At 37.7% G+C, this 14,218-nt stretch overlaps 2 protein-coding genes across 8 annotated transcripts in view; one reads left to right on the top strand and one right to left on the bottom strand.

Moving 5' to 3' along the window:
* The window catches only part of Intu (inturned planar cell polarity protein), an 89,517-nt gene that overhangs the window by 68,711 nt on the left and 6,588 nt on the right, over positions 1 to 14,218 (bottom strand). For 5 of the 7 annotated variants that reach the window (XR_002386240.2, XM_004854954.3, XM_021236472.2 and 2 more), the window contains exons 1-2: positions 9,754 to 10,001; positions 3,157 to 3,695 (exon numbers count right to left, since the gene is read on the bottom strand). Coding sequence is in view for 6 of the 7 variants with exons in the window: in XM_004854954.3 (XP_004855011.1) it covers positions 3,157 to 3,695; positions 9,754 to 9,905 (691 nt within the window). In the remaining variant the exon portion in view is untranslated. Of the gene's footprint in view, positions 1 to 3,156; positions 3,696 to 6,031; positions 6,235 to 9,753; positions 10,002 to 14,218 lie in introns of those variants that run through there. The other 2 variants (XM_087193271.1, XM_021236470.2) reach the window with 2 other exon arrangements.
* LOC101698017 (large ribosomal subunit protein eL42-like) lies at positions 6,382 to 6,877 on the top strand. Its single transcript, XM_004854953.4, has one exon. It carries the CDS (start codon positions 6,473 to 6,475, stop codon positions 6,791 to 6,793), a length of 321 nt encoding a protein of 106 aa, XP_004855010.1. The 5' UTR covers positions 6,382 to 6,472; the 3' UTR covers positions 6,794 to 6,877.

Here is a 14,218-nt window from a genome sequence, read left to right as displayed (position 1 = left end):
AGTGGACCATATATGTGTGGTTCTATTTCTAGATTCTTTGCTTTATTCAAATGATCTATATGTCTTTCCTTACACCAAAACGCCCTTGATTACCGTAGCTTTAGAAGAAGTCTTAAAATTAGGTACTAAACATCTTCCAACACTGTTTTTGCTTTTAAATTTTCAAGGTCCTTTGTACTCCTACATAACTTTTAAATTTCAATATGCAATTCTTCATTTATAGCAAGTATACACAGTCCTGAATTTTTATATATACCTTGTGTTTTCTAATCCTGCTAAATTCAAGTACCAGTTCTAGGGGCTCCTAGAGATTTCTTAGTATTTTCTCTGTAGATGATCATTTCATCTACATATAAAGATTTTGCTTCTGCCGTGCCAATCCTATCCTAGTTGTGTCATTTTATTGCCAGACTATTTTGGTGGGGACTAGGTTTCAAAGTTTAATGGACAGATAAAGAGTAAGCATATCTGCCCTTGTTCCCCACCTTAAGGAGAAAGCATTGTATCTTCTCCATTTATATAAGGCATTCTCGCTGGAAGTACGGAGTACGTGTCTTTAATCTGTTGAGAAGGTTCTGTTCTACTTCTAGTCTCCTGATAGCTTTTACCATGAACAGCTGTAGAATTTAGTCCAGTACTTTTTCTCCAACTAGTGACAGGATCATATGGCTTTTTCCTTTCCTCTGTTAAAATGATAACTTTTGGGGTTGGATCTTCCAATGCTGAACCAACACTGCCATCCCTATAACAAAACCACTTTCTACACCCTGCCAGATCTGACTTTTAATACTTTGTTTTGTTAAACAAATTTCTATCTATGTTCATACTTTTTTCTTCCATTATCTTTAGCCAGTTTTAGGATTAGCACAATGTTGAGTTCCTAAAATGAGGGGAGAAGTGTTCCTTCCTTTTTCTGCTTTAATTGTTTGATATAATTTATCAGTTAAAATGTATATGAGCCTGCTGTTGTCATATAGGTAGGTTTTCAAGCTAGGAATATCCTTTCTTTAATAGGTGCTATTCAAATTTTATATTTCCTCCAGAGTTAGTTTCATTAATTTGTCTTCCAAGGTACTTCTTTGAAGTTGTCAAATTTATTTCAGAAAAGATTTTTGTAATATGCTTTCTATATCCTTTTAAATTCTGTAAAATCTGTGGTAATGTCTCCTAGATCTTGATATTGTAATTTAAAAAATGTATAACTGATATTGTGTAACAGGGTCTACGGCCATACCACCCTGAACGCGCCCGGTCTCGTCTGATATTGTGTAACAGGAAGAAAAGGTCTAAAGGTGCAGGGGAAGTGGGAGGGGTAGGGGAAAGGAATAAAGGGAAAAGAAAAAATATGAGAAAAGGAAAAAAATGGAAATAAAGTCTTTGCAAATAGGGAAGGGTGGAGGGGGTGAAGGGAGGGCAGGGGAAGTGTAATGGTACAAGATCCCAATGATGAATATAACTGTATTTTATACCGAAAATGTACCAATAAACTTAATGGGAAAAATAAATAAATAAATAAACAAACAAACAAACCACCCCAACAACTCAGTGGCTTAAAAGAACAATCATGTATTATCTCTCCTGGCTCTGGGCTCAAGTGGAGGTTCTCCATGTAGTTATAACTAGATGGTGATAGGGGCTGGATTCCTCTCAAAGGCTTCTCTGCGGGGTGGAGCCTCAGCTAGGCCATCAGGCACTAATCGCGGCCTCTCTGTGCAGCCTGGCCTTCCTTGCAGAATGGTGCCTGGATTCCAAGATCAAGCATCCCCAAAATAACCAGAAGCAACTGTTCCCACTTCTTAAGTCACACAACATCACTTAACCTGCCGTCAGAGTCCCACCTGATTCAAAGACACAGACAACTCCATATGGAAGGACGATCAACATCACATTGTAAGACAATGTGAAAGTCTTGCTGTGACCATTTGGGAACACACATTTTGTACAGGTCCCCTTTCTACGTGATTCCTTAGGACCCTCTTTATAATGCTGTATTGTGACACTTAAAACACTGTTTGAGACTCTCTGCCTATTTGTAATCTATCTCTTCCACAAAAAGAGCTCCACAGGAGTATTCACATTATTAAAATAATTTCTGTAATTCTGGTGTATAGTAGATATTAAAACTTTTTTATTGTTGAATCAATGAACAAACAAGTGAAATTTAGACTTCAAGTCAGACATATTTAGAAATATTTCTGATCCATAAAAATCCCTTAATCTCAATCTCTCTACACCCCTTCTCCTTCCTTCTTTCCCTCCTTCCCTCTCCTTACTGTAGCAAGAGAAAGACTTTTAGGTATTTTTGGCCAAGAACAGAAGTGAGAGATAAACTTGCAAACTGACTTCTCTACGTTTTTATCTAAATCTCTTAAACTGAGGCAATTTAAAGGACTGTCAGCATAAGGACCATTATAACTTTTATGTTTCATTAATAACATAGTTTGAACTTTAATCAATTTATCTTTAATTAATAAGGTTCCTATCAGAAGTGTGAAGACGTAACAGAATTCAAACATCATGTTTGTGAGCATCAAATATTAAATCCAACATTATATCTAAATTTATCAGCAATAGAAAATGCTCATCTTAACATACAATCAGAATAACTTGCAGAGTTAAGTTTTTCCTCAAAATTGGTGGGATTATTTTATGACAAGCATTCTTAAAAGGAAACATGTATAATACCACTGTTGCTCAGTATGCCAAATGAAACAGTTTAAAACCAGTCCAGGAACTTAGTGTACTCAAGTGCAAACATACAATTTAAAAGTATTTTTACTCATAAATTATATATTTTTGTAAAATCTTACTGGATATAGTCATTCCAGCCTAAATTATCATGGTACAATCAACTTTTTTTTTCCTGTCAGCAAATATAACCATAAATTCATATAATTCAAAACTTGAAAATTAGTTAAGCTATCCTACAGCCTGAAGAGGGCTCACATGAATTCCATACACTAAAGTGCTTATTTTAAGAACCCCTGTGCCTTGTGGTACATGATCGACAATTTCACTACTGTACCAAATGTCATTAATCAGTCCTTAATTTATGGAGACTATGTATATAGACTTTTTTTATCATCCTCTCACAAGGCACCATCATTAATCAAGTCTCTCTACAATCATGGACGGATGTTCATCAGCAACACTTACCAATCAGTATCTGACCGCTCTTCATGGCAGATCCTCCTGGCAACAGGCCATGGACCACAAGCCTCTCTCCATCGCCCTGCTTTCCAGTTCTTCTCCAGCTCCACTTGGTCTGATGGATAATTCCAACCAGCACTTCCAGAAGTTTGAGCTGCTGCTTGGGTTTGGTGACAGTTAGCTTTTTGGGGTTTACATACACACTTACGTCTTTGTACAGCTGGTGGACAATGACCCCTGTTTTCTGATTACACTGATGTTTTAGAATGGATATTGGCCCATTATCATTGCTATTTTTTTTATTGTAGCGCTTAGGTAAAAGTCTTTTGCTTCTTAAAATTTTGGTAAACCGCTTGAGTTTGGGTTCATATTTTTTTCTTTCTTTGTAATCATCCTCTTCAATGATAATTTCATTTTCACTGAATCTGACATGGTTCACAGTCGGTGGTATTACAGGAAGGCGGCTTTCTTCTTCCTCACTCAATTCCAAATAAAACAGCTCTCCATTTTTCTGTACACTATCTAGCCATTCAGGTTCCAGATCACTATGGAAGAGAGAAAAGATGATCTGAATAGCAGTTTAATGTAAGAAAACAGTTTCATCTTCCCATTAGGGAGTGAGAATGGAGGTAAGAAGGCCCAACTTCTTTTACGACTTCAAATTTTCCCTTAGCCTTTATGGTTTATTGTGAACATCAACATTATTTCCAGTAGGGTGCTTTTTGTAGAGTCTTAAAGAATGGGAGCTGGGACTAAGGCATAGTGACAAAAGGAAAACCAGAGGAGGAGGGGCACAGGGAGAGAAGTGTGTGTAGGGGGGACCCTTTCTATAATCTATGGGCTTTTTAAATAAAATTAATTCAGCTGCTGTGTGGTTATTCAGCGTAGACAATTTAAACACGATAATTTACATTAACTCTTGATTATGCAATGATACCCACAGAAACAAACTACTTGGAAGCGGTACATGAAAACACCTTATTTGCATAAAAATTGCTCAGCACAGCTGTTAGGTTAAAATGAAAGCTACAGTAGTGCTGTGCCTGCCCGCCTGGCAAGTTTGATCCCCAGTACCGAAAAAATAAATAAATAAACAAATAAATAAATAAAATGAAAGCTAAAGTTGACCTGCATTCACAGACTTCATTTACATAAAAACTTTCAAAAAAGAAACATCCGTCTCACCATGAACTAAAAATCATTGTTGAAAATGAGTTTATAATCATAGCTAATGATTACTTGCACAGCATATAATTTTTGTAAAACTCCTTTTTATGAGTAATTGTAAGAAAAGTAAAGCACATATTACATAATTCATCATGTGATTATAAAAAAACCTTTTAACAGGGAAGTAGGTCATTGAAAAAACCAAAATTACTGCTATTAAAATTATTGAAACAGTATTTAAAAAAACAAAATTACTCATCTTACAGTAGTAAACCTAATCATAAACTCTATGCTGTTCAATGTTATGAACTGCTTGTCTTTCAAACTGCTATTCTTTAAAGTAAAACTGGTTTCAATAGAGAAACTAAGATGTGGGGAGAGTCTTTTCAGTAACCTGAGCTGTAATATCCTGGGGTGAAAGGGTATAATTTGTGTTCTAATCATTCAGTTAGGTAGAAGACTTTTCTGTTTTCCACAATATTTATTAGCAACTCTGGTTCTTTTAACTTAAATTTTTTTATCAAATGCCTATTTATTTTATTTTATTTTTTTGAGTCTCACTCCCTAGTAGTTCAGGCTAGCCTTGAACTCACAGCAATCTTCCTGCCTCAGCCTCCTAAGCACTAAGATTACAGGCCTATGCCACCATGCCTGACTGCCTATTTTTTAAATCTTTGAAAATTAACCCCCCAAATGTCTTATTCTATACTCCGCTCTGTAACTACTACCCTGATCTGTGTCTGTTCGTTAATAATAGAATTTTCAAATAGATATGAGTTACTTTTTAAAAAAAAGACATAATTAGGTCTAATACCAAAACTATTGCTTCTTTGCTCATTGCTTCTCAGTGCACGGTGTCACTGTAGATGCTCAGCACCACCTACCACAGATCATTAACCACACATTAACTATACCACCACATCTATCTGCACTGACAGAAGTCAGTATTTAGTAACTGCAATACTTCTCTGAAGAGCCTACAGAACTGTGCCTATCATAAACGTGTAAATATTAACTGGCAGGATGTAAATATCATAAATATACCTCAATAAATTACCGATATATATATATATATAAATTTAAATAAAGAGTGAAGTTTATCAGCTTTTTAATCTTACTTTTCTCTTTTGGTATGTTATTTATAGTAGGCTCATGACCCCAAAGAAATTGTCTTTCCATTTGTTAAACACAAAAAGGGTTCACTGCAATCTTTAAAATCTGAATGTGATACCATTTTTTGTTTATGATTCAAAGATCCACACAGGCAGGGCATGGGAAGGCCAGTATTTAATTGTGGAACAAATAAAAAGCACCAGGCATTAATGGTAAGTACCACAATTAAGTGCTGAAAACGTAAGTTTCTGCCTTTGCTTTGGCAAAACTGAGAAAAAAATATAATCAATACACCTGCTAAGTACACAACTGAGGCACACGGGAGTACCCTAACTTAGCTTCATGGGAGCCTAAGAGTGAGGCTGAGGGAGATTTTATGGTACAGATCATGGAACTGAGTTTTATTTGTTTTGTTTTTTTTTGTACCAAGGATCGAACACGGGTCCTTGCGCTTACGAAGCAGGTGGTGAAACCACTGAGCTAAATCTCCGGCGGAACAGAGTTTTAAAACAAGTAAGAAAGGGTTGAAGAAAGAGAACTCCAAACAAAAGCAACAGATAAAGGATGGCCAAGTGAGGATGGTGGTGCAGGCTTGTAATACCTGTGCTCCTGGAGGCTGAGGCAGGAGTGTCTCAAGTTCATGACCAGCCTGGGGAACTTAGCAACTTAGTGAGATCCTGTCTTAAAAGAAAAATAGAAAAACATGGCTGGGGATGTAGCTCAGTGGGAAGGCTCTGGATTCAATCCCCAGTATGGCAAAAAAACAACAGCAACAAAAAAAGAGGGAGTCTCCACTGCCTCTGCAGCTGCCAGAGTCACATGGGAGGTAGGGAATGACAGAAGTAGCCAAGCCCTGGCTCTGTGCACACTGGGGGTTTGGATTTTGTAGTGTAGGTGAGAGGGCATCAATGAAGAGCTCCAAGTAGAGGGTTTACATGTCAGATATCCCTGCCAGACCCATGCTGGGTTGCAAACAGAAGGTGGGTTTGAGACAGTCAAAACTCAAGACAAAGCTTTCCGGGCTGATAGCGCTCCTGCAAGCATGGTGAAAGTTCCTAAAACCCGGCAAACTTTCTGTAATAAGTGTGGCAAGCACCAACCCCACAAAGTGACACAGTACAAGAAAGGCAAGGATTCTCTGTATGCCCAGGGAAAGCGGCGTTATGACAGGAAGCAGAGTGGCTATGGTGGACAGACTAAGCCAATTTTCCAGAAAAAGGGCAAAACTACAAAAAAGATTGTGCTGAGGCTTGAGTGTGTTGAACTCACCTGCAGATCTAAGAGAATGCTGGCTATTAAGAGATGCAAGCATTTTGAACTGGGAGAAGATAAGAAGAGAAAGGGCCGAGTGATCCAGTTCTAAGCTTCATCTTTTGTGTTATTATGAAGACAAATAAAACCTAGCCATGTTCACTTCAAAAAAAAAAAAACTCAAGACAGGAAGACCCATTAAAGGGTCACTTCAGGAGTCAAAGCAAAACTGATGCCTCAGGTATGGAAGAGATGACAAGTAGGGAAAACACTGAGAAATGCTTGAAAATCACTGGAACTTTGAGACTGATTAAGTGAGAAGACAAGAGAGAAGGGATTAATGACTAGATTTCTAGCTGGTAACCATTTTCCCACATCCTTACTGCGTACACATGCACAGACACATTTTGCACACATGGCACATAATTATGACGCAGTCATTTTCCCCTCCTGCCTCTCACTGACATATACAATGTTAAAAATCCATGTTTTTTATAATCATTTAAACATATATATAAATATACTTATATAAAGATATGTACTCACCTTTATAATTTCTAATTTAATCACACAGTTTAGAGACCTATAATAGTGGCATAATATTCCATATCAAGGATGGAGCACATCTGGTCATTTACCTACTGATAAGCTAGGGTTTTACCCAAAAGACTATGCCAATTCACATTTTTCACCAGCAATGTGTAAAAGCCATTTTCTTAATTCTAGATTTTAAAAATATTTCACTTTAAGAAATAGAAGAAATGGGGCTGGGGATTTAGCTCAGTGGTTCCGGTGCCTGCCTTGCAAGCACAAGGTACTGAGTTCAATCCCAGGTATCAAAAAAAAAAGAAATAAAAGAAATGCCAGGCATGGTGGTGCACCCCTGTAACTCTGGAAGTTGAGGCACAAGGATCACCCCGAGTTTGAGGTCAGCCTGGGCTACATATTGAGTTCAAGGCAGCCTGAACTACATAATGAATGAGACCCTGTCTCTAATAAACAAAACAAAACAAAAAAAGTGAGGGGGACAGGGATTTAGCTCAGTGGTGCTGCCGCTTGCCTTGCAAGAGCAAGGTCCTGAGTTTGATCCCCGGTATCAAAAAAAAGGAGGGAAGAGAGACAGAAAGATAGGGAGATTGGAGGGGAGAGGGGAGAGGGAAGAGGAAAGAAGGGAGAGACGAGAGAGAGAAGACAGGGAAACATACATGACACCCCATATAGGGGAGGCAACAGGAAGGTAAAAAGAAAATGAACTGGGAAATCAGAGAGCTGGGTTCAAATTCTGTTCTATTTTGATTTTAATCTTCCTAGAAATGATTCACTCATTTATTGACTCTGTTAGTTTCCTTATTACTGAAAACAGATACATATTAGGTACCTCAGGGTTGTTACCAACAGAAAATAAAATAAGCACCAAATAAATGTCAGTTCCCTTCCCCTTCCTCCACAGAGAAGAAACTGTAGAGAAACACCTTCAGAGGGACAGCTCTCATGCTTCTGTATTCTTCTCACCCTCGGCACGCAATAAAGCTGTATTTAATGACCTCAGTTTACCAGGTTCTGGGCTAGATGCCGGTGATCCAAAAAAACAAAACTTAAAAGAGTGTTTTAAGGTCTCTACAATTCAGTATTCTGGTTCCTTATTCCACTTTAGAAGATTTATTACTAGTGAGGTAAATTTCAAGAGCATCACTGATTAGTATTAACAGAGATCAAGGATTGTCCTCCAAATAGTCTTCTAGTTCTACTGGAAAGAAGTGCATGTATTAAAAACAACTTTCATCATAATTATTCATTTATAACAAAATAAAGAAATTAATAAATGTAAATAATTTCCACTCCAGGAGATGGAATTTCATCTTTCCTCCCCTTAGTGACTTCCACGGGAATATGAAAAGCGGAAAACATTACCTTTACAGTGGAGACACCCACTAAACTAAGTGATTGAGGTTAATCCTGGAACTGAAAAAGGGCATTAATAAAAGTGGTGAAATCAGATAAAGTTTGGAGTTCAGTTAATAGTACTGACCAATATTAATTTCTTAGTTTTGACAAATGAGCAATAGTTGTGTAAGAAATTAACATCTGGGAAAATTGGGTGAAGGGTTTACAGGAATGCTGTACTATCTTTGTAAACCTGTACTAGCAATGTAAACGTAAATGTACTCCAAAATTTAAAAATTATTTAAAGATAAAAGGAATTGCATCCAACAGTTTGCAGATTTTTATAATGCACATCACATTAATCAGCACTATATAAATATTCTTTCAACATTGTCTTAGCCCTTATATTGCAAGCTGCAAAGTTCTCATTGGGTAATTTCTCTCAATCCTTTTTCAATGAAAGTCTGATTTTATTTATTTTGCTTTGCTTTAAAAAGAGAGAAATGTTTGCAAAGTTTGAAGGCACTTTAATTGGTTTCAACACCCTAAATGATATGATCAACATGAACAAACCAATAAGCAAGTTCACTTACACAAGTTGTAACATAAACATATTTTTATTTTGTAACATAAACATATTAAAGAAAACAAACTTTAGGTAATGCTAGACTATGCCTCAATTTCTAAAGTATTCAAGACTTCTAGGCTAACACTAAATCTCCACTCACTCAAAAGTTTTCTGACTCAGGTCTTAATTCGCATTAATGCTAGCATTTTTTCATCATTTATGGCAGGGCCTGGGATTTAGCTCAGTGGCGCCGCGCCTGCCTCGCAAGCTCAAGATCCTGAGTTCGATCCCTGGTACGGGGGTGGGGGTGGGAAATTACCAACCTAAAATGGTATGGTAATTTCCTTAAATACCATAACAGTAACCGAATATCTGAGAAAGGGACTCTCCTTATCTCAGAATCATAAAAACCCCACAGTAGCAAAGATTAGTCATCATTTCGGCTCACACCACTACACAACTGAAGCGTGGTGCAAATAAAACTCATATATTAAAGAAACTCAAATAGTCAATTTTAACTACTCCAACACCCTTGCACCCCACCCCCCAACACACACTCGCCAAGACCACAGGCACACTCTAAAAGAAAAGGACTTATGGTCCCTCTTCAAGAACCTTACTCATAATCACTACTCGCTGAGGTGTATGAACCCGAGTCGCTGACTCGATCTTCACCATTACAGTCCTCATCTTCTTCTTGTAAAGAGGGGCCTCCAGAGAGTTGGTCTGGGCTCCCACGCGAGTCGCACAAAGCCGGAGACGCCATAGTCATGGATGCACCAAGTACAGGAATTCAAATCTTTAAACTACGGCCTACGGGAGCCGCCATGTTGCCTCTGCCAGAGACAGGGCCGAGGGCACGTGACCATCAATGCTTATCTGCAATTGGTGGCGGCTCGGGTTGCCAGGGAAACGGAGAAGCGTCCTAGAAAGGACAATGTGGAGGGCTGAAGGAGCCAATAAACTGAAATTTCCAGGAAGGCATTCCAGTTGGAGCAATGGAGGCAGCTAAAACTTAACCGTTTACTCCACCCTAAACGCTGTCCCTTTAGAGCCGCGTAACTTTATTACACCAAGGAAGAACGACTGTTTTTTGTTTTCCCCTTTTTTTCAAGGGCTAGATGTCTTCTAGTTTGCACTTTGTCCTGTTTTTCTAGGCCAACTTGAGCCTTAGAGGTGTTCAGCCTGGGTTTTTTTTTAGAGCTAAAGGAAATGCCTTTCCTTAGGGACTCTGCATCAGTGCAAGGGATAAACACTTTAAACACCCCTAGGTATGAATGTAAATACGCTCAATTATTTCTATGCATATGCATGTTTTTTCAGTTACATTTTTACAGTTTTCCCAAGTAGATACTATAGAGTGCTTCAAATGGATGGCAATACAGTAATGTTAAATCAACTTCATGTTTATTTTCTAACACAAAATTTATGATCTGATGACATTCTCATCGCTTAATTTGGGAATATAAACAGGCAAATTGTACTGTCGTTTGTGAATACCCTCACCAAGTATTTTTTAAGTACAAAATAAGAGGTATCATTGATTTGAAAGTCAGCCATTGTTCAAATTGTTTGCTCTATCCATATACAGTACTATGTTAAGTATTCACACACGATGAAGTAAATATTTTCTCTATTTTATGATAAGGGAACAGTCTTAGGTAACACATCCTGTTAATGGTTACATGGCTAGCAGGCAACAAAGCCAACCAAGAGATGAATCTCAGCCATTACACTACATTACATTTTCTCCTCAGGACCCAGTAGAGTTTAGTAACCACCTTTTCCATGGTTTTGCTTTCCATGATTTCAGTTACTGGGGTCAACCAAAGTCAGAAAATATGAAATGAAAAGCTCTAGATGCGAACAATACATTAAGTTTTAAATTGTGCGCCATTCTGAGTAGCATCATGGACTCTCAGTCATGTTCCATCTGGCCTGGATTATGAATCTTCTCTTTGGCCAGGATATGGATGCTGTGTACAATATGCCATAAGTAACTTAGTAGCTAACTGGGTTATGAGATATTCTGTCATGTTACTAGTACCACAGTGCTTATGTTCAAGAAAGATCAATAGGGCTGGGAATTTGGCTCAGTGGTTCTGCTGCTTGCCTCGCAAGTGCAAGGTCCTGAGTTTGATCCCTGGTACCAAAAAAAAAAAAAGAAAAGAAAGATCAAAAGATCAATAGTAGGTTAATACTAGGTCAAAAGGCCTAAGTTATTACCTTTCTTCATCTCATTTTCAAGACTCTACTTTTACACCATGATCAATACAGAAACCTTCTGAGGGAGAGAGAGAATTTCTAATCTGAAAATCAAAAATCCAAAGTGCTCCAAAATTGGTACCTTTCTGAACACCAATACGACACCACATGTGGAAGAATTCCACACCTCACCTTACTGACAAGTTATAGTCAAACTGTAGGCAAACTAAAGATATTGTATGAAGTCACATTCAGGGGCTGGGAATTTAACTCAGTGGCACACTGCCTGCCTTGAAAGTGCAAGGTCCTTAGTTTGATCCCTGGTACCAAAAAAAAAAAAAAAGTTACACTCAGGCTACGTGTATAATGTGTATGTAAAACTTAAATGAATTTTATGGGTTTTTTTCTGGTACTGGGGATCGAACAATGAATTTTATGTTTAAACTTGGATCTCATCCCCAAGAAATTTCATTATGCATATGCAGATAGTCCAAAATTTAAAAATTCAAAATACTTGTGCTCCCAAGTGTTTTGGATAAGGGCTACTCGACTGGTATAGAATGCACTAATACTCAAGATTTCAGGTATCCACTGGGATCTTGGAGCATATCCCCTGCGGATAAAGAGGAAAGGGAAACTACTGTAATTCAACCATTAGAAAAATCTATGTTAAGAAAATAAGGGATAGAAATAAGCTATAAGATCTGTAAGAGTTAAAAGCTGAAAGCAGTCTAAACAGGGGAATGTGAAATGAGGTGTTTGTTTGGTTGGTTTTTTTGAGACAGGGTCTCACTATGTAGTTCAGCCTGGGCTTGAACTCACGATGTAGCCCAGACTTGAACTCCTGCCTCGATCCTCCTGCCTCGGCCTCCCTCGGCGCACCAGCGTGCTCTGCCTCGGCCTTCTGTGGTGATCCTGGAGTGCTCCAGGTGTCCGTCCAGGTGCCCGAGGCTGAGTGCCGGCCTCGTTCCTGCGTCCCAGGTCTGGGTCACCCCTGGGGTTGTCTGGCTCAGTCGGGGGCCGTTTGAGGGATGGAGTGTAAGGGAAGAGCCTAGCCCGACCTCAATGCGGGCTGGGGGGTGGGTTGTCATCTCCAGTGCTGTTCTCCTCTGTTCAGGTGGATAGGGGATAGGGGTTCTTGCGTGTGCCACCACGCCCAGCAAAATCACTTATTCAAAAAATGGTTAATATTGTGAGTTGAAGTAGACATATTTTCAAATAGAAATCTATTAGGGAAATGTTTATGTTAAAATAAAAGGATAGAACATTATTTCATAATCTCAAAGGATAGGTGCTGGAGATTCAGTTTAAACTAGACGAATAGATGAATACTGAAAGGCAAATGGGCCATTACAACATATTGTCATAATTTATAAAAAACACAGGGTTCTAATGGAATACCCTGAGAAACCCAAGCTAGCAGGTGAGGATCCACAATGTCTTAGAGGAAGTCTTAATTTATCTTATTATGAGATATTTCCAGCAGAGAAGAGTAGCGTGTGACCTACCCATGGTGGTTATTTACATATAGAACACAAAAAAGCTTGAATAGTAGCAGTCAAACATTGTTTATACTTTTTTTCTTGGTACTGGGGATCGGGAGGCAGGTGGTGGACATTGTTTATACTTTTAAGCTACAATTTAGTTTCATTTAGCACATTAAATTATGTAAGTATGAATTTCCTAGGTTTTATGTTTTAGTTGTATACATTTCTAAATGTGCTCTTTTATAGTTGTATAATTACTATTGAATTTTATTTCATACTTTATTTGTATCAATTCACAAAAATTATTACTTTTTTTTAATCTTATACCAGAACTAAAAAGCATAATGTATAACTTGTTTCTTTAAAATTATAGTAAGTTTAAGTCATCTTTGGAAATCCACAAGAGCTTTTTTTCCATTGGAAGATGTCCACATATTATCAAAGTTGGAGAACAAGAGACTAGTTTGTAAAGGGGTAATAGGCAAAAAGAGATCCTTGATGAGAAGATGGTGTCCCTAAGACTGGAAGGAAGGGCCTTCCAATGGATTCTGAAGTGCCAATTTCCTGCTGGAGGCTGAAGCAGTCTCCATGTGATACAGTTTACTTTCTCTGGTAAGAAGGCAAGCAACCTTGCAGGCCAAAAATGAAGGAGGAAGCAATGGGCTGGACAGTTGAAGTGAGTAGAGCCAGAAAGAAAGGGAACAAAAATGTCCATCAGCATTGTGATCGTAAATAAAAATGTATCATTTTTAAAATCAGAAAATTTATTAAAAAGTTGTAGTCATTATAATAGTTACTTTATGTTTCTGGTAAAACATATGTACTTATTCTCACCATAATCTCAAATGTTAAAAATTAGCTAAGATTCCGTTCCAAAATTTAAAAAAAAAATGCTTCAGGCATCAATTTTTTTATTGGTGCATATTAGAACAGAATAATGAGCTTCATGATGGAAATTGGTACATGTGTATATCATGTTTGATTCTTTTCATGCCCTTTATCTCCTCTCCCTTCCCAAAACCCCTCCTCATCAATAGAAGATCTTCTGGTTTTTTGTCCTCTCTCTTTAGGCACCTCTGTAATAAGTCTTTCTTCATTTTTAAAGCAACTTATTAGGAGAAAAATGACATTTTAAATTTTAGAAAAATATCACAGTTTTCTTCCCACAAACAATATTCTATTATTTCTCTAAGTATCTAATAATTTGGCACTGTACACATAAATCTCTAATGGCAACTCATTAAGTAGAGAATTAAGTCCAAATTCTATATGCAGTATCTTTAAAAAAAATTTTCCCTAATACTACAAATGAATGAGCACCAATTAGGAGCTAGATACTTTATTTCCCCACTGTATCTCAATCAAGATTATCAAGTATGTTCAACTTGCCTGA

The sequence above is a fragment of the Heterocephalus glaber genome, unplaced genomic scaffold, assembly GCF_053883595.1.
Source record: "Heterocephalus glaber isolate CG9 unplaced genomic scaffold, H.glaber_assembly_v1.0 deba00001586, whole genome shotgun sequence".
NCBI classification, from domain to species: Eukaryota; Metazoa; Chordata; class Mammalia; order Rodentia; family Bathyergidae; genus Heterocephalus; species Heterocephalus glaber.
The sequence above is the reverse complement of the archived record's forward strand: the minus strand, read 5'-3'. Positions and strand labels throughout refer to the sequence as shown.

Coding starts and splice junctions, on each gene's coding strand:
- LOC101698017 (XM_004854953.4), top strand. CDS start 6,473: ATGGTGAAAGTTCCTAAAACCCGGCAAACTTTCTGTAATAAGTGTGGC.